The 21,376-nt window shown below is 64.0% G+C and overlaps 2 protein-coding genes across 5 annotated transcripts in view; one reads left to right on the top strand and one right to left on the bottom strand.

Moving 5' to 3' along the window:
• The first annotated feature begins 1,348 nt into the window (after positions 1–1,348).
• Positions 1,349–14,955, top strand: CASKIN2 (CASK interacting protein 2). 2 transcript variants are annotated; one of them, XM_075562216.1, is made up of 20 exons: positions 1,349–1,478; positions 2,771–3,071; positions 7,976–8,027; positions 8,489–8,586; positions 9,160–9,305; positions 9,403–9,498; positions 9,580–9,710; positions 9,811–9,919; positions 10,184–10,292; positions 10,406–10,500; positions 10,599–10,860; positions 10,964–11,082; positions 11,162–11,222; positions 11,317–11,408; positions 11,582–11,692; positions 11,774–11,875; positions 11,973–12,111; positions 12,218–13,669; positions 13,757–13,979; positions 14,190–14,955. In XM_075562216.1, exons 2-20 carry the CDS (start codon positions 2,978–2,980, stop codon positions 14,278–14,280), a joined length of 3,582 nt encoding a protein of 1,193 aa, XP_075418331.1. In that variant the 5' UTR covers positions 1,349–1,478; positions 2,771–2,977; the 3' UTR covers positions 14,281–14,955. The 2 variants fall into 2 exon arrangements, with proteins under 2 accessions (XP_075418331.1, XP_075418330.1); XM_075562215.1 differs by having other exon boundaries at positions 10,961–11,082.
• A 153-nt stretch (positions 14,956–15,108) lies between these two features.
• Positions 15,109–21,376, bottom strand: part of TMEM94 (transmembrane protein 94) — a 33,148-nt gene continuing 26,880 nt past the window's right edge. Inside the window, exons 15-32 of one of the 3 annotated variants that reach the window (XM_075562212.1) lie at positions 20,696–21,005; positions 20,423–20,596; positions 20,041–20,143; positions 19,722–19,939; positions 19,116–19,297; positions 18,897–19,035; positions 18,671–18,789; positions 18,441–18,540; positions 18,206–18,314; positions 17,790–17,979; positions 17,489–17,566; positions 17,184–17,269; positions 16,972–17,053; positions 16,524–16,672; positions 16,340–16,434; positions 16,157–16,250; positions 15,796–15,966; positions 15,109–15,672 (exon numbers count right to left, since the gene is read on the bottom strand). In XM_075562212.1, coding sequence (XP_075418327.1) covers positions 15,600–15,672; positions 15,796–15,966; positions 16,157–16,250; positions 16,340–16,434; positions 16,524–16,672; positions 16,972–17,053; positions 17,184–17,269; positions 17,489–17,566; positions 17,790–17,979; positions 18,206–18,314; positions 18,441–18,540; positions 18,671–18,789; positions 18,897–19,035; positions 19,116–19,297; positions 19,722–19,939; positions 20,041–20,143; positions 20,423–20,596; positions 20,696–21,005 — 2,472 coding nt within the window. In that variant the 3' untranslated portion in view covers positions 15,109–15,599. The other 2 variants (XM_075562213.1, XM_075562214.1) reach the window with 2 other exon arrangements.

Genomic DNA, 21,376 nt, shown 5'->3' with positions numbered 1-21,376 from the left:
CCGCCTCACCGTGAACTATAGGAAAGGAGCGCTGCCCCACATGGTCCAATGCTGTCATTGTACTCCTGGGCCGCCAGCCTCTCCGTTGACAGCTAAGCGCTTAACCACTGTGCCACCAGGACTACGTCCACACAGGCGGCGTCCAGGAAACTCCCTGGGGCAGTTCTGCGGTCACGCGGGCTCGCTAGGAGTCGTAACTCGCGCCCCGTTCCTCTCGTGCCCCTAACCTCCTGCTGCGGCTCTTGGCTGGTACCGTTTGAGAACCATGTCTGACCTCTTCCGAAGCTGCTCGGGCCCACCACCTCGGGCTGCACGAGGGAGGAAGAAGGGCCTTAGAGGGGAGGGCAGTGCGCCCCCGAATGCCAGCTTCCAAAACGGAAGCCCAACTGTGGCTCTAGGGTGCAGTCCCCCAGAGGTTCAGAATTTCTTCAAGGTAGTGTCAGGTTGCCTAATAAGCGAGGTAAGCACGGACTTCCTTGTGCTCATTTACTCATCCGTAACGAGAAGCTTCACGCTTCCCCAGCACATGGGAGATTCCCGTGCTAGGTCTGGCAGGCATCTATCTCTGCCCACCTCCACCAGTCCCTTCCTACAGAATCAAAGCCTCGTTTCAAAGTTAGCATCCCCGACGACAGGGGCGGAGGACCCAGGAGGCAAGGTAAGCACAGGGCGACTTGTGCTTACTCACTATCTGTAGTGAATGCACACTAATCAGCCCGTGCTTACCTTGCTTTGGCTCCCAGTCCTGGGTTCGAGCAGGGGCAGGAGGCGCTGTCCGTACACGAAGGTGCTGACGCGCCGGCCGCCCCAGCCCTCCGTTGGAGCCCCTTCCCGGGGCCCGGGGACCCCGCCGCCGGCGGCGCCGCGAGCCGCGCCAACAGCGTCCGCTAGGTGGCACCATTGCTCCGGGTAGCGACCGCAGCGGGGTGACTGGCACCGACGGGGGTCGCTGCCCGCGGGAGTCCCGGGACGGGAGAGGGGGAACGTAGGGGGGCTACCCAAGTGGATCCCTGAGTCCCGGATCCCAAGTCCCTCAAGGCTACGTCTTTTGTCCCACTCAGGGTGCACGCCCCTCAATCTAGACTCGTGAGCCCCAGGTGGCCCCGGGACCGGTCGGAACGGCGCGAACGCTCCTAGAGGGAGCCCCTCCCCAGCCCGCCCCACCCGGCGCGCTCCACCTGGGCGCATGCGCGATCCGACCGGCGCCCCCGGTCCGACCGGGCGAATGGGGCGGGGCCTGGAGCGGGTGGGGGCGGGGCCTCTGGCGCCGATTGACATCCCGACTGCGCGGTCGGGACGGTCCCTGCGCTCCCGAACGGGCGGGCGGGGGAGGGGCGGGATTTCCTGCGGGAGGCGCCGAGCCGGCCTTGGAAAAGGAGGGGAGGAGGAGAAAGGGGGCAGGGGGCAGTGGGAGCCACCGTCCGGAGAGCCGGGGACCGCGCAGGACCAGCCGGACCCCGGCCAGGCAGCCGCGAGAGGTGAGGCTGCGGGGCCCGCGCGGGGGTCCGCGCCCTTGGGGGCGGACACAAACTAACTTTTCCTGTGGGATCGGCGGGCGCCTCCATCTCCCTGCCCCTTCCGTCCTCCGCGCGCCCCCTTTCCCAGTCCTCTGGCTTCGCTCCCTTTGGCGCTTGGCCCTTCGGAGCCTTCCCGCCGCTTTGTTCCTCGGCCGGCCTGCGCAGGGCCGGGCTGGGGGTCGCGCGGCATTGGAGGGGCATTCCGTGGGGCGGGGGAGCCAGCCCGACCCTCAGCGCTGCCCGCCGCCGGCTGTGAAAGACAGTGCCCTTTGGTTTGGGCTTGGGACGTTTGAGGCGGGGGTGGGGGGTGGGGGCGACTCGCCCCCCGCCAGGGCCCTAGGCCTGCATGGGCTCATGCCACAGGACGTGGGCAGCAAAGTCTGGTCGCCGAGGTACTGGTGGCGGCTTTTCTGTGGGCCTCAGTTTGAGGCTTGGGGGCCCTCGGAGCTGGCTTGCCAGCGGTGCCCCCAGCCCTGTGCCTGTGCTGCACCCTTACCCCACACAGAGTAAGGGTGGGTCAGCAACAGGTGCCGGTGGACCTCTCCCTTGTGAAGAAGGACCTTTCCACCCACCATGGGGAGGCCATCAGCTCCCCGTGACAGCCCCGTCTCATAAAGAGCCCAGGGCCAGAGCTCACAGCTGTTGACGTTAAGCATAGATACAGAGGCCACTTGGGTCAGGCACCTTCCACAAGGAGTAGCCAACTCCTGTCCCCACGCTGAGCCTTGCCCACCCAGGCCCACTTGCCAACTGGCCTGCCAGTTATCTGTGGGTGTCAGGGCCTCCGGCTGTGGAGAACAGGCTGTTGGCGCCGCCTCTCCCGGGTCGTGCCGCCAGGACACTCCTGCCCCAGATTGAGGTGCTGCCAGGTACCCTGGGGCACAGGTGACTCAGCCTCCCTCCCAGCACACCTAGCCCTCCACAGCCTCTCCCCTCCCTGCGGCACCCTCTCTCCTTTGAGGGGCTCAGTCCCTCCCATGACCCCTGGGTAATTTGGGGGCTCCCTGGAGGCCCCACCCAGCTCATCCATCATCTGAGCCCTGCCTCTGGGACCCTTGCAGGCTGGGACACCTTGGCCAGACCCCTGAGACTGACGTGTTCATGGCCCGAGACCCAAGGGAAGGCTGGCTGCTCGCTGGGGGGTTATTAGTGCTCCCAACCAAGCTGGGCCGAGTGGCGGGCCCAGTCCCAGCGCCAGCGCGTCCCGGGCTGTCGGAAGCTGCAAGCTGACATCCGTCCAAATTTCCACACAGCCTCCGCCCCCTCAGAGATCAGCTTTCCTGTGTGTGGTGGCAGCACCTGACGGAGCATCTTGTGTGTGACCAGCAGCCCCTTGCCCGGGCACCAGACACACCCCTGGGACCCCTGGCCCTGCAGAGGCCCAGGCATGGCTCCTTGAAGCCTGTTTGCACCGCTTTCCCTGCCTCTCCCCTGAACCTCGGAGGATCCCAGCGCCCAGCATGGGACGGGAGCAGGACTTGATCCTTGCCGTCAAGAACGGGGACGTGACGGGCGTGCAGAAGCTGGTGGCCAAGGTCAAGGCTGCAAAGACCAGTGAGTACCTGATGTAGAGGCTGTCAGCTAAGACACATCCTTGTGTATTCAGGTTGTAGAGCGGCGTTGGGGAGGGTGGAGCGCGACAGGGATATGGGCACTCAGAATGCCTGCTTTGTTTGAATTGAAAAAGTGGGAGAACCAGAGAAGTCGTTAGGTTCTTTTACCGTGTGCCCCCCCGGGAAAATCACTTGACCCCTGTGGTCTTTGATTTCCCCTCCTGTGAAGTCAGCTGGGCCATGGGGTACTTTGGGAGATCTGGTACTTGAATTCAGACTTTCCCGGCATGCTGATTGCGTGCCAGGCTCCGGCCTAAGCACCACGCCACCGCAGTGAACCCAACGGACGGAACCCGTGTGGAGTCGGTTCTGATGCAAAGCCACCGGAGGGGGAAGAGTGAGACTGGTCCCTGGGGTCTGCCAGCGTCGTGTGCCTTTTTTGTTTTTAAATGTATTACTAGTTGGGAGTTACGACAGATATCATTCTGTAGTTCACCGGGGCTCCTTGGCATTGCCTACAGCTGGTGGTCGTTAAGGTGTATTCTTTGGAAGGGGTGTGTGTGTCCTTCCTGGTAGTGGATTGGGAGAGATTGAATAGATTTGGCCCCTCAACCCTGCCCCCTACTCCCCCCCCCACACACACAATCATCCTTCAGGGTATCTTAGAGTATGTTGAAATGGAAGGACCTTAAAAACATGTTTGTTTTTAAAGAGTTCTGCTTTTTTTTTTTTTTAAGTGAAGTACAGTCTAACCCCCTTCAGACAGCCGTCCCCCGCCCCTTGGTCTGTTGGGTCCCCTAGGGGAATGTGGCCAAAGTTAATATCCTGGGGCTTCTCCACAGGCTAGGGAGCAAAACAGAGCTCCAGCAAAACAGATCTCCGAGCTTCAGGATGAGCTCCTAGGAGGTCACTAGACTTGTCACCTTGAGTTCCTAGACCAGGAGGTGGCCTGTCATGGGATTGGGCCAGAAGGCGGGGTTTTTCCTGGTGGAAGGGTTTTCCCGGGAGCTCACGCTCTAGCCCCAAGACACCTTGGTCCCATGGGCAGGAAGAAACCCCCCGGCCTCCTGAAAACAGCTAATGACACCCACCCACATCTGGGCGGCCGTACTGGAAAGGGGATTTCTGAGACTCCAGGCATTGTGTGCACATGTGTGTGCCAGAGCAGGAGACGGGGCTCTCTGTGTGTGCCCTGAGGGCGCTGGCACAGGGTCAGCGCACAGGAAGAAGGTGCCTTGAGGCCCAGGAGAGGGCTATGGAGACCTGGGTGGGATCCACTCATCTCCCCACTCCGTGTTGCTTTTGACCCAGCTGCCCAGTGGGGCTTTGGTTGGAGCAGGGGCTGCCTCAGGCCCTGGGGGGCAGGCAGGTGGGATGCTGAGGTGGGTGGTAGGAGCCTCAGCTCCAAGAAGGAACAGGTGTGTGTGCGTGCATGCGTGCCGGTCCCATAGCCCTCGGGGAGAGTTTGCCCCTGCGGGAGCCTTACTGAACCCACTGCTGACAACGGCAAGATTGCTGGGGTCATTTGCAAACCTTCCCATTGGCAAGGGGGGCGCTGGCCATGGTGACTGACGTGTTTTGTCGGCTAGCCAGGCAGTCGGTGGTTCAAACCCACCAGCCGCTCTGCAGGAGAAGCGCAGGCTTGGAGACCCTGGGAGGCAGCTCCCCTGTCAGGTGGGCTCAGCGGCACCAACCCCAACAGTTCACACGTGTCTCGAACCCCCACCACCTCCCTGCGAGTACCCAGTTGCCATCCAGGCACTGGTGGCTCTGGGGACCCCATGTGTGTCAGAGCAGAACCAGGAGCCCCAGGGCTCTCAGGATCAGATTGCCAGACCTTTCTGCATCGGCACCTCTGGGTGGACAGGAAGTCCTACCCTTGGAGCTAGAAGCTCATGGCGTGATGCACGCAGGGGCCCCCTGCGAGAGAGCTCTGTGGGTCCCATCGCAGAGAGGAAGGGTTGCCCCCAGCAGGCTTGGGGCCTTGCCTAAGGTCACGTGGTTAGTGTCCAGCCTCGGAGCCAAGCCTCTGCCCTCTGTTCGCTCCAAATCACCTGGGGATTGTTCTAAGAATGCAGACTTCCTAAACTGCCCTTGAATCTAGAATCATCTAGGACAGCGGTTCTCAACCTGTGGGTCGCGACCCCTTTCCTAGGGGTCACCCCACTTGTAACAGAAGCAAAGTAACAGTGATAAAATGTAACGAAAATAACGTTATGGTTGGGGGGGTCACCAGCACATGAAGAACTGTATTAAAGCATGAGAAAGGTTGAGAACCATTGTTCTAAGAGCACCTGAGACTGCCCTTTAGCAAGCTCCCAGGTGACATGGAGCCAGTTCCCAGAGTGTGGCAAGGAAGCTGCCGGAAGGCAGGTCTCCAGGCTCCCCTCTCACTTTCTGGAACTTTCTATCCAAGGAGAAAGCAGGAGATGGGTGGCCTCCACCTCCTCCAGTCGCTCTCTGGTCACTCGGAGCTGGCATTCCCTGCCCCCATCCCAAGCCATCTTCAGGGAGCAGGTGGCAGGGGGAGGGGGGCTGAGCAGTTGCCCGGCCCCTCCCCTCCTCTACCCCAGCCCTTCCTAGCTGTCCCCTTCTCTGGCCTAAGGAAATGGAGTGGGCCGGGAGTGTCCGCCTGAGCTCATATCCGCTGCCGGGCCTAAATCAGGAGTGACCATGCCACCCCCACCCCCAGCTAGGGCAGAAGGTTGTGCCGCAGGGGAAGTGGCTGGAGCCACCTCCAGGAACCCGGCCCCTCTGCCCTCCACCACGGTCCCCAGTCCAGTCCCTGAGTCTCTCCTGGGACTGCCTTTCCGGCCATTGTTCTAGAAGGGCCGGAGCCACCCAGCCTGCCCTGCCCGTGTTCCAGTCCCTTCTGTCACACAGTGCTGCCCCTCCCTGGAACTGCCCATCCCAGGTTGTCCAGGCTGGCGTCGGGGTGGCAGGGGAAGGGCATTTTACATGTGACCTTCCCCGAGGGACAGGGCTGCCCAAGGTGACAGCCAGCAGCAGGCAGAGTGGGGATTTGAATTGCACACTCGCTGTTCCCAACTCCCGTACTTCCCACCACCACCAGCTACCCAGGCATGGGGATTGGGGGCCTCCGGCTCCGGGCTCGCCACTCCTGCCCCTGTATTTACCTTTCTGGAGTGGCGTCACTCAGCTCAGCCCCGACTGTGGCTCTCCCCTTCCCGCCTGCCCGCCCCACACTCCCCCTTCGCCTGGCCCCTCCCTGTTGGAATGAGGCCCTGTCTTGCCCAGGCTGTTGGGGCATTCAGGGGCCCACCAGGGCCGGGGGCAGGCCTGGACCAGCGTGCCTGGCACCCTGCCTGGCCTGGGGTGAGCCAGGCCACCTCCTTCCTGGCAAGGGTGGGCTGTAGCAGGAGGCAGGGCTGCCTGGGCCAGGCCTGCCCCTTTCTCCTCCCCTCCCACCCCATTCCCTCCCCTCCCATCCCCAGCACACTTCAGTGACCATGCAGCCCTGCAGAGTCCCACACCTGCACCAATTCTGTCCCCAGAGAGCACTGAGCTCGCCGCCCCTGCCGAGCCCCCAGCTCCTCTTGCCAGCTGCCAGGAGGGCCCCTGCAAGGGTGAGGACGGCTGACCCTGGGCCTGTGGATGCAGTCAGCAGTTAGCCCGGGACAGGCCGAGGGCTCGCTGGAACCAGGGACAGTGGGGAATGCTACCAGCTTTCACTGAGGACGGGCCCGGGTGATAGTGGCGAACGAGGAAGGAAGGTGCCCTGGTGGCACCGCGGGTTAAGCCTGGGGCTGCGAACCACAAGGTCATCGGTTTGTATCTACCTGCCTCTCCAAAGGAGGCAGATGAGACTGTCTGCCCCGCACAGATTTCTAAGCCTCGGAAACCCTAAGGAGCAGTTTGACTCTGCCCTGTGGGGTTGCTCTGAGTCAGAAGGGCCCCAGGCCTGTGGGTAGCTCACCAGTAAGCATTGCACAGTGGGGATAAGAAAAACAACAAGTAAACAAATCACAAATAAACAAAACTTATTGCTCGCTAAATAACATTGAATGAGGCCCATCATATATTTTCCCAAACTGACATCAATCAGGAAACAGGTCGCCGGGCCTTGCTTCTGCAGCGCTCCTGGGTGGGTTCACACTTCAAGCCTATAAGTTAGCAGCTGAGGTCAAATAGGTTGCTCCTTCCTTCCCTTCCTCCCCCTGCCAAACCAGGGACTCAATAATGGTCCAAAACCCCTCACTGCCATCAAGTCGGTGCTGACCCATAGTGACCCTCTAGGACAGGGTGGAATGCACCTGTCAGTTTCCCGGACCCTAACTTTTTTTGGGAGTAGAAAGCCTCATCTTTCTCCCACGGAGCCGCTGGTGGTTTTTGCAGATCACAGCCCGATGCATAACCACAGCGCCACCTGACAAAGGCCAGGCCAGGTACCCGCGACTGCTGCGAGGCCTGTGCTCTGGTCAGCCCATTGCATAAATGAGGATGTTGAGGTGAAGTGGCTGGATGAGATCACCGGGCAGTCAGGGCTGGGTGCGGGGCTGCCTGGTGCTTTCACAGGCACACACCACTCAGGACGGCCTGACATCTTGCCTAATGTCCTCCTCGCCTTTCTCTGGGGCCCCTCCTCCGCCCGGTGGGACAATGGGGCTCCCTCCCTGGCCAGTCCAGCCAGGAATGCTAACCATGTGTTCCGTGGGCCTGTCTGGCCTGAGCACAGAGGCCGGCCCCCAAGCCGCTATAAGCAAGCCGGGCCCTGCAGGAGAGTGAGCGGTGGGAGCCACAGGGCCAGACGGAGAGGGCTATGGGGCAGGTGCTCTCCTGCACTCCCAGAGGTCAGTGGGGTGTTACGAAGAGGCCAGTGGAGGGAGCCAGGGGGTGGGTGGAACGGTTTCATGATTCTCTGATGCCCCCCACTCTGACCCCTAGAGCTCCTGGGCTCCACCAAGAGACTCAACGTCAACTACCAAGATGCCGACGGGTGAGCCTGAGCCTTCCACCCCATGTCTGGGGAGCTGGGAGGGGGGAGAGGAAACAGGAAAACCCTGGGCACCAGGTCAGAGTAGACCCTTGAAGTGTGTTAACTGAGAGGTAGGGTGGGCAGCAGGGGCCCTGCACCTCTCCCAGGGACTCTGTGGGTCAGACTCTCGCTGGGCCCCCTCTTCACCCTGGAGGCTAGGAGCCCTCAGGCCCTGCTCCCACGGCCCCCTCCCCGGGCTGGCGGCAGGGGGACAGACAGTCCTCTCAGCCCAGACACTGGGCTCTTTCATCCCGCCCTAGCTCCCACGGCCCGGCGGGTGGGGGCGGGGCACAGGCCACAGTAGGCAAGGCGGCCCCCCTGCCAGCCCGCTGGGTGGCACTAGGCTGTGAACACTAGGGCAGGGGGTGGTGGGGGGCAAGCTGCTCACAGACACCCCCGTCCTGGCCCCCCTCCCTTGCCAGCTTCTCCGCACTTCACCATGCCGCCTTGGGGGGCAGCCTGGAGCTCATAGCCCTGCTGCTGGAGGCACAGGCCACGGTGGACATCAAGGACGGCAATGGTGAGATGCGCGCCCCTCCCCGACCGCAGTCAGGGCAGGAGGGGGCTCCGCTCAGACCTGGGGTCAGAGGGCTCCCGGCATGGGACGGCACCCCCACAGGTGTCAGAGGACCAGTGGTGAGGGGTTCAGAGATAGATAGCCAGGCCTTTTTCCCAAAGTGCTCCTTGTACCTCTGACCTTGCAATGAGCATCTGAGGCGGCTCCTGGTTGTCCTGGTTTTCTACTTCCATCAAGTGGAGTCCGATTCACAGCCCCCCTGAGGGACAGGGTAGAACTGCCCCCGTGGGTTTCGAGATGATAACTTCAAGGGAGTAGAAAACCTTGTCTCTCTCCCTCCGAGTGGTTGGCAGTTTCCAACTGCTGACCTTCGGGCAGAGCTTCTCCCGGCATATACATGGCCTTGCTCACGCATCCCGTGTGTGTGAGGGCACTGTGCCATTGGCCCATTGCTCAGATGAGAATGTCGAGACTCAAAGGTTATGTTGCCAAGAGGTGGGGCCAGTGGGATCCTGCGCTCTCTCTGGGACTTGGCTCAGGCCCTTCTCCCACCGAGACCCCTCCCCCTCCTGCCAGGCATGCGCCCGCTGCACTATGCAGCCTGGCAGGGCCGGCTTGAGCCTGTGAGGCTGCTCCTGCGGGCCTCTGCGGCCGTCAATGCTGCCTCGCTAGATGGACAGATCCCGCTGCACCTGGCCGCGCAGTACGGACACTATGAAGTGGTACGGGAACCCCTCAGTGGCTGGGGGACCGAGCAGAATTGGGGAGTGGGGCGGGCAGGTTCGGTGCATCCTGGCTCACCGAGCCCTCCCCCACCAGTCAGAGACACTCCTACAACACCAATCCAACCCGTGCCTGGTCAACAAAGCCAAGAAGACACCCCTGGACCTGGCCTGTGAGTTCGGGAGACTCAAGGTAAGGTTGGCAGCCTCGGGGGTCAGTCCTGGCATCTGGGGGACCCCAGAAGAGGCCCTAACTGGCTGTTGCCTGCTGCAGGTGGCTCAGCTGCTCCTGAACAGCCACCTGTGCGTGGCACTGCTGGAGGGCGAGGCCAAGGACCCATGTGACCCCAATTACACCACGCCCCTCCACCTGGCTGCCAAGAATGGCCACCGAGAGGTCATCAGGTACTTGCTGCTGCCGACCTCCCCCCACCCCATGCCCACCTGCTCCCCACCCTGCTGGAGACATGCCTCCTACCCTCCGTTGCTCTCTGCCCACCCCCAGGCAGCTCCTGAAGGCTGGGATTGAGATCAACCGCCAGACCAAAGCGGGCACGGCACTTCATGAGGCAGCGCTCTATGGCAAGACGGAGGTGGTGCGGCTGCTTCTAGAGGTGGGTGGGGGTGTTCTCAGGCCACCCGGCAGGGCTCACAGAGGGGCGGAACTGGGGGATGTTGCACATCGCGGGGGGAGGGAGGGAAGAGGCTGCTCCAGCCAGCTCTGCTTCTGACTGAGTGACCTTGACCTCGTCCCTCACCCCGTGTGGGCACTTCCCTGGCGGCTGCTGGAAGACTGGAAACCCAAGAGGGACACCTGCTGGGGGCAGCAGGGAGGGGAGGTCAGGGTCAGCAGGCACTGACCTGCTCTGTGCCCATAGGGCGGGGTGGACGTGAACATCCGGAACACATATAACCAGACTGCTCTGGACATTGTCAACCAATTCACCACCTCACAGGCCAGCCGGGAAATCAAGCAGCTACTTCGGGGTGAGTGCTTGGGGAGCCCTGGCGAGGCACAGGATGTACAGGGGTGAAGGGGACCGAAGGGTGGGACAGTGTGTGACCTTCGCTCAGTAAAGCCTGCCCTGCCCCCCTCGCAGAGGCCTCTGGGGTCCTGAAGGTGCGTGCTCTGAAGGATTTCTGGAACCTGCACGATCCCACCGCCCTCAACGTCCGGGCTGGGGACGTCATCACGGTGAGGACGTGGCTCCACAGCCCCGGTCCTTCCTGGGCACCCCGTGTGTCAGGGGAACTTCCCTGGCAGCCAGTGACCGCCCACCCCGCCTGCCACAGGTGCTAGAGCAGCATCCGGACGGGCGCTGGAAGGGCCACATCCATGAGAGCCCCAGGGGCACTGACCGCGTGGGCTATTTCCCCCCGGCCATCGTGGAGGTGCTCAGCAAGCGGGTGGCCGTGCCTGCCCCCCGACTCCCCTCTGTCCCTGCCCCCCTGTGCCCCGGCTTCCCCAGGACACCACAGCCCCCTGCAGACGACCCGCTGCACCCTCTCTCCTGCAGTCAGCTCCCTCGAGGGGGCCTTGGCCCCGACAGTCCAGGTGCGTGTCTCCCAGGGGCAGTGCGGGGCCCCGGAGTGAGCAAGGGCAGCAACTGGCAAGGCCAACAAGAGCTCTCACCCTGTGCCCTGGGCCCCCGCAGCAGGTGACAGGAACAGCGTGGGCAGTGAGGGCAGCGTGGGCAGCATCCGGAGTGCCGGCAGCGGGCAGAGCTCTGAGGGCACCAATGGGCACAGCACGGCCCTTCTCATTGAGAACGCCCAGGTAGGAGGGGACGGGGAGTTAGGGGGTGGCCAGCCACCCCCACTACTACAGTAGCAAACACTGTCATCCTGCTATCCAGCTGCTGCCCTCTGCCGGAGAGGACCACCTGCTACCCAGCTTGTACCCCGAACCCCTAGCAGGTAGGGAGGACATAGCACCCCTGGGGTGGGGGGCCAAGGGCTGGGCACCCCTTCCTCCTGCTGACTCTTGTTCTGCTTCCCTTCCTCGTGGAAGACAATCTGAGCCCCCACCCACTGGCCCCCTACCGCTCTGGGGAGCAGATCTTCACTCGAGACGTGAGGCCGGAGAAGCTGCTGGAGGGCAAGGTGTGCCTCCGGGGGAGGGCCGGGGCAGGCGGGCTCCACATCTCTGGACCTCACCAAGGAAACACTGGGCCGGGCCTCACGGGAGTCAGCTGCCTAGGTGCCCCACCCCCCACAGGCAGGGCCTTGGCTCAGCCCCGGGTGTCATTGTGTCCCTGTGCCTACCCGCCCCCAAGGATGCTCAGGCCATTCACAACTGGCTGAGTGAGTTCCAGCTGGAGAGCTACACTGCCCACTTCCTGCAGGCCGGCTACGACGTGCCCACCATCAGCCGCATGACGCCCGAGGTGAGTGCTGGGATGGGAGGGGCCGGGGGCCCGGGGGGCCCGCGGAACAAGGGCACTGACAGCCCTCCGACTGTGTGGCAGGACCTGACAGCCATCGGGGTGACCAAGCCTGGGCACAGAAAGAAGATTGCCTCAGAGATCGCCCAGCTCAACATCGCCGAGTGGCTACCCAGCTATATTCCGGTGAGGGGCCGTAGGCACAGGGCCCCGAGGGCTCAGGCTGTGGCAGCAGGGGTGGGGGACGGGCTGAGAGAGCTGTGTTCATGCCCGGCTCTCCCAGGCGGACCTACTGGAGTGGCTGTGTGCACTGGGGCTGCCTCAGTACCACAAGCAGCTGGTCAGTAGCGGCTACGACTCCATGGGGCTGGTGGCAGATCTCACCTGGGAGGAGCTGCAGGAGGTCGGCGTCAACAAGCTCGGTGAGGGCTGTTGCCAGGGGGTCGGGCTCCCCCCACTGGCTGCCGGGGTCGAGGCTGGGGCTCATGAGGAATGTGGGGTGACCCTGCACCTTTTTCATGCTCCCAGGGCATCAGAAGAAGCTCATGCTCGGGGTGAAGCGGCTGGCGGAGCTCCGGCGGGGCCTGCTGCAGGGGGATGCCCCCGGTGAAAGTGGGCGCCGGTTGGCCAGGGGCCCGGAGCTCATGGCCATTGAAGGGCTGGAGAATGGGGGTGGCCCAGCCGCTACCGGCCCACGCCTCCTCACCTTCCAGGGCAGCGAGCTGAGCCCAGCTCTCCAGGCCGCCATGGCAGGGGGCAGCCCGGAGCCGCTGCCCCTGCCGCCCACCCGCTCCCCCAGCCAGGAGAGCATTGGAGCACGATCACGGGGGTCTGGTCACTCGCAGGAGCACCCCACTCCCCAGTCCAATGGTGGAGACGCCAGCACCCCACAGGAGCGGAACCTTCCTGAAGGCACAGAGAGACCCACAAAGCTCTGCTCCCCGCATTCTGGGCAAGGGGCCCCCTCTTATGTGTTTATGTACCCCCAGAGCACACCTTCCAGCCCAGCCTCAGGGCCGACTCCTGGAGGAACCCGAGCCTTCTCCTACTTGGCTGGCTCCCCGGTGGCACCCCCAGACCCACCTCGGCCCAAGCGCCGGTCCCACAGCCTAAGCCGGCCTGGCCCGGCCGAGGGGGAGGCCGAGGGGCCAGTGGGTAGTGCCCTGAGCAGCTACGCCACCCTCACTCGGCGACCAGGACGCAGCGCCCTACCCCGGACCAGTCCCACCCCTACCCCCACTCGAGGGGCTCCCCGCAGCCAGTCCTTTGCTCTTCGGGCCCGCCGCAAGGGACCCCCACCTCCACCCCCCAAGCGCCTCAGCTCTGTCTCGGGGCCCACTCCTGAGCCAGCTCCACAGGACGGGAGCCCTGGGCCCAAGGAGGGGGCCACAGGGCCCCGAAGACGAACCCTGAGTGAACCGGCTGGACCATTGGAGCCCCCTGGCCCCCCAGCCCCAACTGGCCCCGCGTCGGACACGGAAGAGGAGGTGGGGCCCGAGGCAACAACCCCATCTCGGGGCAGCTCCGGGGAGGGGCTGCCGTTTGCCGAGGAGGGAAACCTGACCATCAAACAGAGGCCAAAGCCGGCCGGGCCCCCGACTCGGGAGACCTCTCTGCCCGCCGGCCTGGAGTTTAACCTCACCGAGTCAGACACTGTGAAGCGGAGGCCCAAGTGCCGGGAGAGAGAGCCGCTGCAGACGGCGCTGCTGGCCTTTGGTGTGGCTGGTGCCATGCCCAATGCCCCAGCTCCCCAGAGCCCGCTGCCCCCCAGTGAGGCCCCCTCCCCAGCATCACCCCCTTCCAGCCCAGACCATAGCAGCCCTCCGGCTCCAGCCCCACTCTCTCCAAGCCCCATGATCCTGCCCACCCCAGTGCTCCCCTGCCCCGGGCCAAGCCTGGAGCACCTGGCAGTCAGCCGCGTGAATGGGGAGGTGGAGCCCCTAGCCCCTCCCTCAGCCCTTGTCAAGGTGCCTGGAGCAGGTAAGATGCAGAGGCCTATGGGGAGGGCCCATGGGCTGCGGGGGTCCAGCCAGTCTGGAGGTCCACCAGCCACCCTGTTCTCTGCAGGAACAGCCCCCAAGCCTGTGTCCGTGGCCTGCACGCAGCTGGCGTTTTCTGGCCCGAAGCTGGCTCCTCGGCTCGGCCCTCGCCCTGTGCCCCCTCCAAGACCCGAGAGTAGCGGGCCTTCAGGCACCGGCCGTGCCCAGCAGAGACTAGAGCAAACCAGCTCGTCCCTGGCAGCCGTGCTGAGGGCCGCTGAGAAGAGCATTGGTGCTGAGGAGCGAGCAGGGTGAGGGGTCCCCACAACTCGGGCACCTTGGGGCGCGGAGGCCTTGCCAGGTGACAGCCCAGCGGCCTGGGCTCTGGAACCACCAGACTGACCCTCCACGGGTGGGTGGAACCATCCAAACAAGAGGGAGGCCTTCACGCCCCCCAAGCAGGGCCCGGGGCCAGCTAGCCCTTCCTGGCACCTGAGTGACCTCTTCTCCCCGCCCTGCAGCGCCCCTGGCCTCTCCACCAAGCACATTCTGGATGACATCAGTACCATGTTCGACGCGCTGGCCGACCAGCTGGACGCCATGCTGGACTGAGCCGGCTGCCGCCACCTGTGGCCTGACCCCAGCACGCAAAGAGCTGCTGTCTGAGGGACAGGCAGAGGGCTGCAGCTCCTTCCCAAAGGGTCCCCCTGAGTCAGCGGTGGGCAGTTCTGCAGCGCTGACCTGTGGAACTTGGCTAGAACCTGACTGGCTGAGGGGACACTCGGGCCCCCAGCAAGCCCTTCCCCAAGCACCATGGGGGATCCACCCACAGCCCAGGAAAGCAAGGGCTTCTCTCCGAAAGGGCGTGGCCAGGGTCCTGGGGGTCCTGCTGAGAGGGCCACAGGCTGCCCAGGCTCAGCCCTGGGACGGACAAGCTGTCTCCCTCCGAGAGTAGGATGTGTGAATAAGAGGTCGGGGTAGGCTGCTCCCCCGCCGGCTGTAGGGGTGGTGCAGTGGGACTGAAGACCCCAATCTCAAAGGCCCAAGCTTTTCAACTGTAAATTTTCTTTTCTAAGCAGAGAGAAATGCATATATTTTAAATGGAATTTATTCTATCTATTAACTGCCCAAGAGGATGACATTGGGGGGTGGGGACTTCAGGCCTCTGCAGGTGCACCCCCTGCCCTCACCTTGGGGCTGAAGGTCAGGTCTGAGCGGCCCCACCCTGCTCTGTAACCATTAACTGCCTCCCCCAACTAATACCAATGAAAATGTCATTCCACGGGACAGCTGTGTGTCTGCATCTGTGCACGGACCGACCTCCAGCCCACGGCACATTGCACCTGCCTGAGTGCCGGATGGCGTGAGCCCTCCCCTCCTGCCACTAAGACCCTCACCCAGAGCCCTTCGCCGCAGCCTCACACACTGGCCACACATGAGCACTTTATACGTTTTTAATACAAACCATCTACATTCGTTCCCCCCCAAAGGCTCATTTCCAGTAGAAAACACACCCCAGTAAAAACAGTTTCACAGAACAAGGGCAGGGATAATGGGCCGGCTGGGCCCTGTGGGTGTTGTGCCCAGGGAGACTGGGTGAAGGTGCACAGGGAGCAGCAGCTCTGGCCCCTCCCCCAGGCCTGCCTGGAGGGCACATGCCTGTGCAAGGGTGGGTCTGCCCCTACACCCACAGCAGCAGGTGCCGTGACGGGTCCCTGCAAGGCCATGAGAGTCTAGCCACACGAAGCCATACATTCGGGAGGGCCAGGCCCCGAGGTTACCCCATAGTATCAGGCCGAGTCCTGGGGGCGATGTGACGGAATCGTATATGCTGGGTCTCGAGTGCCTGGCAGAGCAAACCCTGGAACATTCCTAACACCGACTGCACAGGCTCAGAGGCAGGTTGGTCGGGCGGCCCCACAGCCCGTGGCTCAGAAGGGCGAGTTCATGCCCAGTTTCGTTTCAAACTGCAGCTTCTGACGCTTCTGATAGCGCACCCGGACCCTAGGGGGTGGGAGATGGGGCACTGGTCAGCATGGGCCCTCAGAGCACAGCCAGGCAGCAGTGAGGGGGTCCCCACGTGGGCCCTCAGCATAACCAGGCCCAGGGGCCCTACGGGCACCTCACCTGATCTCATGCAGCTTCACCACCTCATTGGCCACCACTACCAGGACAAGTGAGAGGCAGCCCAGGAGCCAGGTTAGCAGAGGCACATGCTCCAGGCCCAAGCGGAGGCGGCTGTCCCGTCGTGTCCACAGCTGCAGGTCCACCGCCGTCTGGAGCACCTGGCCCAGCAACCTGCAGGAGGAAGGGCAGCACACATGAACCCCGAGTCTTCCTGCCTCCGCCCCTGCTTTTCTTCACACTGAGCCAGGCTCAGGGAGGGCATGTGGGGCCTGGCATCCCAAGGCACTCACACCACAGACACTGTCATGGTTCACCAGCCCCACCAGCACTAGCCCCCCACCCTGCTCGGCCTCATACTCACACCACGGGCACCGTCATGGCCCACCAGAGGTTGGTCAGGGGGCTCTTCCTCCACAGGGGTTTAGTGCGGTGCACGTGAGTGACGGAAATGAACACTGCAGGGGCAGGGGGAGGAAGGGAACCTGTCGGGGCTGCCCTGTGCCAGAGCCTGGGCCCCCTCAGCCCCTGCCCCCAGAGGCCTCACCGGTGTGCAGGACGATCAGGGCGGCTGTGAGCTTCTGGGCCAACAGCAGCCCGTTGGCGAAGTCCTCCAGCCAGCTTGGCGCTCTGTCGGCATTGCTGCCAAATCAGAAGTGACCTCAGCCTCCTCTGGGGGCCTGGGCAGGCAAGACCGGGGAGGGGGGGCGGGAGTCTGGGCATGCACCCACCTGGGCAGCATGATGGAGGAGCAGTTGGTGAGGTTGCGGGCCCGTGAGCTGTCGCAGAAGCTCTGCAGCGTGAAGCCAAAGCAGATGAGGCAGGAACTGATGGTGAGGCTGAACTTGAGCAGGAAGCAGAGCAGGAAGTAGTGCTGGGTCTGTGGGAACAAGGGCTGCGCTGCACTGGGGGGGGCCGCGCTGCACTGGGGGGGCCGCGCTGCACTGGGGGGGCCGCGCTGCACTGGGGGGGCCGCGCTGCACTGGGGGGGCCGCGCTGCACTGGGGGGGCCGCGCTGCACTGGGGGGGCCGCGCCCGGGACCCTCTGCCACTGCGCATGGCCCACAGGCTCCTCCGTCTATGGTCGCGATGTAACAGCCCCCAGTCACCCTCCCTCTTGTCTTCCCTCCCCTCAGGAGGGAGGGCCGGATGGGGTCCATGCGCATCTTGGGCACACACCTTCTTAGGAATGGACACAAGGTTCTTCCCCGTTGCCATAGACATGATGGAGCTGTGAGGGGGCTTTCCCAGCAGGGAGACACTGAAAAGCAGAAATCAGGTGTCCAGTCAGTGGCCCCCGTGCCCCAAGTCCCACGGGACGCCTTTAGGGGATCCTCCCAGCGCCCCCAGTCCCAGAGAGCCTGGGGCTCCCCGGGCGTGCTGCCCCTCACCTGAGCAAGGGGTAGCAAAAGCAGGACAGCCACAGGATGTCGGTGGTGCTCAGGATCGGGGGCAGCTGGACCAGGCAAGCCAAGAACTAGACCAGGCAAGGACCAGAGCCAGCATTTCAATCTGGCCCATGGAGCCCAGAGCGCCCCTGGGGTGCCCTGTCCAGTCCCAGCTAAGAGGAGTAGGGCCAGGGGACATCGTTTCATCCACAGAGGCCAGCTCCGAGAGCCAGGGGTTCCCTGAGCCTCCCTCCCGCCACCTTGAGCAAAGGCAGGGAGGGGCGAGGCGAGGCAGGGCCGGGCCTCACCTGGATGACGACGAGCATCAGCTGGCACTGCAGCAGGAAGAGGAAGCACTTACGGATGCCGTGCGTGGCGTGCCGAGCCTGGGACCGAGAAGGACAGGTTATGCCTGGGCCTGGCTGGCCCCTCACAGGCCCCACAGCTGACAAGCTTCAGCCCACAGCCAGAGGCCCCACAGGAGGCTCCTGCCAGGAAGGAGCGGAGGGCAATTAACCCGCCAGGAGAGCTGCTCACACAGCTGACAGGAGGACCTGCAGATGCTGTGTGCCGCCCGCCCCAGGCTCCCCGCAGCCGGTCCCTCCTCACCTGCTCAATGAGCCGGATGATGCCGATGGCCTCCTCCTGGCGGAAGGTCAGGGAGCAGGGCAGACTGTTGAGCTGGCCAGAGAGCTGCAGCGGGGACAGGCCGTCCGCTGCCTGGGCCCCGCTGGTGCTGGTGGCGTAGCCGAAGGTTCCCCAGGAGCACCTCGATGGGTACAAAGGGTCCAAGGCGATGCTGCTCCGGGCAGGGGCACCGTCAGCTGCCAGGGGTCAAGGCCCCGCCCCATGGGGCGGAGCAACATTCCTCCCGGCCCCACACCTGCAGCCCCCACGGTTGGTCCTGAAGCCTGGCTTCTGGACCTCTACCCCCCAGTGCTATGTAATATACCTCCCCAGGCCCCCGGGCCCCCACATAGGGGAGCCTGGGAAACACCCCCTGCAGCCAGCCTGGGACCTCTGACCTGATGTCGCTCTGCAGGAAGAGGCGGCTGTTGCGCAGGTTGGCGGAGCTGCCCAGGCAGCAGGTCACCTCCCCGTACTCCTGCATGATCTTGATCATCTCGCACATGGCTGGGGGTGCAGTGGGGGGGAACGAGTCAGCCGGCAGTGGGGCTACGTGGAGGCCAACAGACTAGGAGGGGGCCCCCACAGCTCTAAGGGTAACTGACACCCTAGATGAATGCTCCCGGTACTCACTCTCTGGGGTGCAGTCCGTGAAGAGGGGGACCAGCAAGGGCACATTATCGATGTTCTGCAGGTGGGGCCGCACCTGGTGAATCCCCCGAGGCAGCTTGGCCTGGAGACAGCAGAGCCCAGTGGCCTCAGGACTGGGGAGGGTCTGCCCTTCACCACTGCCCCCTACCCTGGCCTCAGCGGCCACCACTGGAGCAGGGACCCCAGTCCACACCCTCTCCTCCCAGCCATACCCGGTTGCAGTCCTCCAGGAAGCTGGGGACGTCGCTGTCCGTGGGCTGGAAGCTAACGAGGTCTGAGTGGCCCTCCTCCTCCTCCATCAGGAGAAGCCCTTCCGCATCGTCTCGTGACACTGCAGGGACAGAAGTGCGGGGGCTGGCCTCTGGGAGGACCACAGGGCTTCCCGAACCCCCTCCCCAGCTGCTGGGACTCTGAGGAGCGTCTCTGGCTGTGGCTCACCCTGGTTCAGGTCGTCATGCAAAGAACCCGTGTGGCTGGGGCTGGAGGGCGGGATCTCGGAGCCGGGCACGTCCCCGTTGGGCGTGAGGGAGATGTGGCAGTTCCAGCCTGTCTCTAGGCCCATCTTTTCAGCAAAGACCTGCGGAAGGCAGAGGGCGTCACCCTCGGGCCCGAGCCAGGGGCAGGAAGGCCGAGCAGCTGCCAAGGGGCCGCCCCCACCTTGCTCTTGAGTTCGTCCTCCAGGGAGAAGTAGACGAAGCGGATGCAGGCGCTGACCAGCCCGTCGATGAGCCGCACAACGTCCAGCCGGGCCTGGTGCTGGGACGACACCACGCCCATGAAGATCTGCCCGCTCAGTGCCCGCACGCAGTCCTCCTGCTCCAGCGCCTCCCCGAGCCCTTCTTCACCATGCCCCGGGGGGCCGCGCGCACACGCACAGAGATACAGATACACAGGGTCGGATAGACCCATAAAGACACACAGTCAAGTCACATGAGGGAGTCGACAGACACGGGAGAAGAAACGATGGAAAGAGCCGTCAGTCCCGGGAGCCCTCCCTCCCCTACCAGCCCTGCCTGCTCCCCACCCTCAGGCTGCCTCCACCCTGGGTCTCTTGTGCCCACCAGCCCCCTCCGGAGGCTGCCAGCGGGTGGGCCATGCCTCCCACACAGCATCCCACCAGACCCAGGCAGGGCCACGTCGGCAGGGATCCACACACGAACAACCCAAGGGGTGTCTGTCTCCCCCACTCTGCTCCCAAGAGCGAGTGCCAGGCCAACTGTCTGCTGGGTCCCGCCAGGCTGTGGAGCCCTGGGCGCCAGGTACCGTCGGAGCTCCAGCTGTTGCGGCGGCTGTTGTGCTTGACGGGCACGGTGCTGGGCAGCTCGCACAGGGTGAAGATGCTGCCCTGGCCGGGAGCCTGCACCAGCTCAATGCACTTGCCGTTGAGCTGCGAGGACAAGGTGCAGTTCATGGGCTTGTAGGCGAAGGCGGAGCAGTACCCGGATAGGCAGGCACGCTGGTAGAAGTCCAGCACTTTCTTCCTGTGGCACGAGGAGCGGAGCCAAGTGAGGGGCCTATGGGAGGGAGGCCGCCCCTGGCCAGCTGACGCTCCTGCACCCTCCCCACTGCACTCTCTGCGCACCTATCGGACCCTGAGAGCGGGTAGATGTCAGCACCGTCCCAGAAGTCTGTGCAGGCCTCCAGGATCACGTCGGCCGTACCGTGGGACAGCATCTGCTCCGTGTCTGCGGGCACCAGGAAGAAGGTGAGCTGTGGGTGCCCATGTCACCTTCACCAACCTGGGTGCTAAGGAGGCCTGGAGAGGGGGAGGGGTCTGTGGGAGCGCACGCCAGGACCCACGGTTGCAGACACCCTCAGTTCCCATCCTCCTGTGGGTTCAAGAGCCACACAACCCCACCCTGCAGCGGTCTGCCCATGGGAAGGCCGGCCGGGTGGCAGATCTACCCCAGCCCCGCCAGGGAGAGCCTGTCCCCTCCCTACTGGGCCTGCAGGGTGGGGCTCACTGGTGGTGGTGTCCTTGATGAAGAGACTGATCATGTGGCTGAGCGGGGGGCGCCGCTTGGTGACACACGAGAGCCTCCCCAGCGAAGCCTCCTTCACCGCCTCGGCACTGGGGAGGCGGTAGAGCGCCAGGTGGTTCTCCTGCTTGAAGAGCTCCTTGGCCCCAGGGGTGAAGCCTGTGGGGGGACAGGGGAGGACGACACAGAGGGACAGCAAGACGCTCGGGACCTCCCCAGGAAACGCTGGGCAGGGCTCGGGGTGGGGATGCGGCTCACCGATGAGGCGGGCCAGCTCGCAGAGGCCCCAGGGCGCGTGCACGGGCTGTGCAGAGCTGCGGCTCTCCTGCAGGGCGATGTTGCACAGGTGGTCCGAGAAGCGGCAGAGCCGCTCGGTGGCACTGGCGTCGCACAGGCTCAGCAGCACATTGAGGCCCAGCGGCTTGAGGGAGGGCAGGTGCAGCTGCCAGTTGGAGTCATCAAACTGGATGCAGGAGGGGTTCTGCTGGTCCTGGGACAGGCTCAGCATCTCCAGGTGGTAGTCACACACCACGTCCTCGGCCTCGTAGGGCTCCGCGTCCTGGCCGCGCTGGGGACACAAGGGAGCGCCGCCTCAGCCTGACCGGGTAGGATCCGGCATTCCTCGTCGGGGCGAGAGGGGAAGGGGGACGCCTGCCCTGTTCTGGACCCAACAGCCGCTCTGGTCTGTGCAAGTGGCCAGAGATGACATTGACCAGCCCTCGTGAGAGGGGCGACCAAGGAGGTCACAGGAAGGACTGCCTGCGGTCAGGGGAATGTGGTTTCGAAGGACTCTCTGGCTTCACCTTTACCCACACAGACTCAGCAAACGCGTCCAGTGGACTCCGAGTCCCAGCAGCGGCCCTGCAGGACAGAGCTGGGCTGCCCCTGGGTGTGTGCGGCCGTCGTCTTTGAGGGTAGGCTGTGTGTCCACTGCACCGC

The sequence above is a fragment of the Tenrec ecaudatus genome, chromosome 10, assembly GCF_050624435.1.
Source record: "Tenrec ecaudatus isolate mTenEca1 chromosome 10, mTenEca1.hap1, whole genome shotgun sequence".
Taxonomy (NCBI): domain Eukaryota; kingdom Metazoa; phylum Chordata; class Mammalia; order Afrosoricida; family Tenrecidae; genus Tenrec; species Tenrec ecaudatus.
This window is presented reverse-complemented; position numbering and strand designations above follow the sequence as displayed.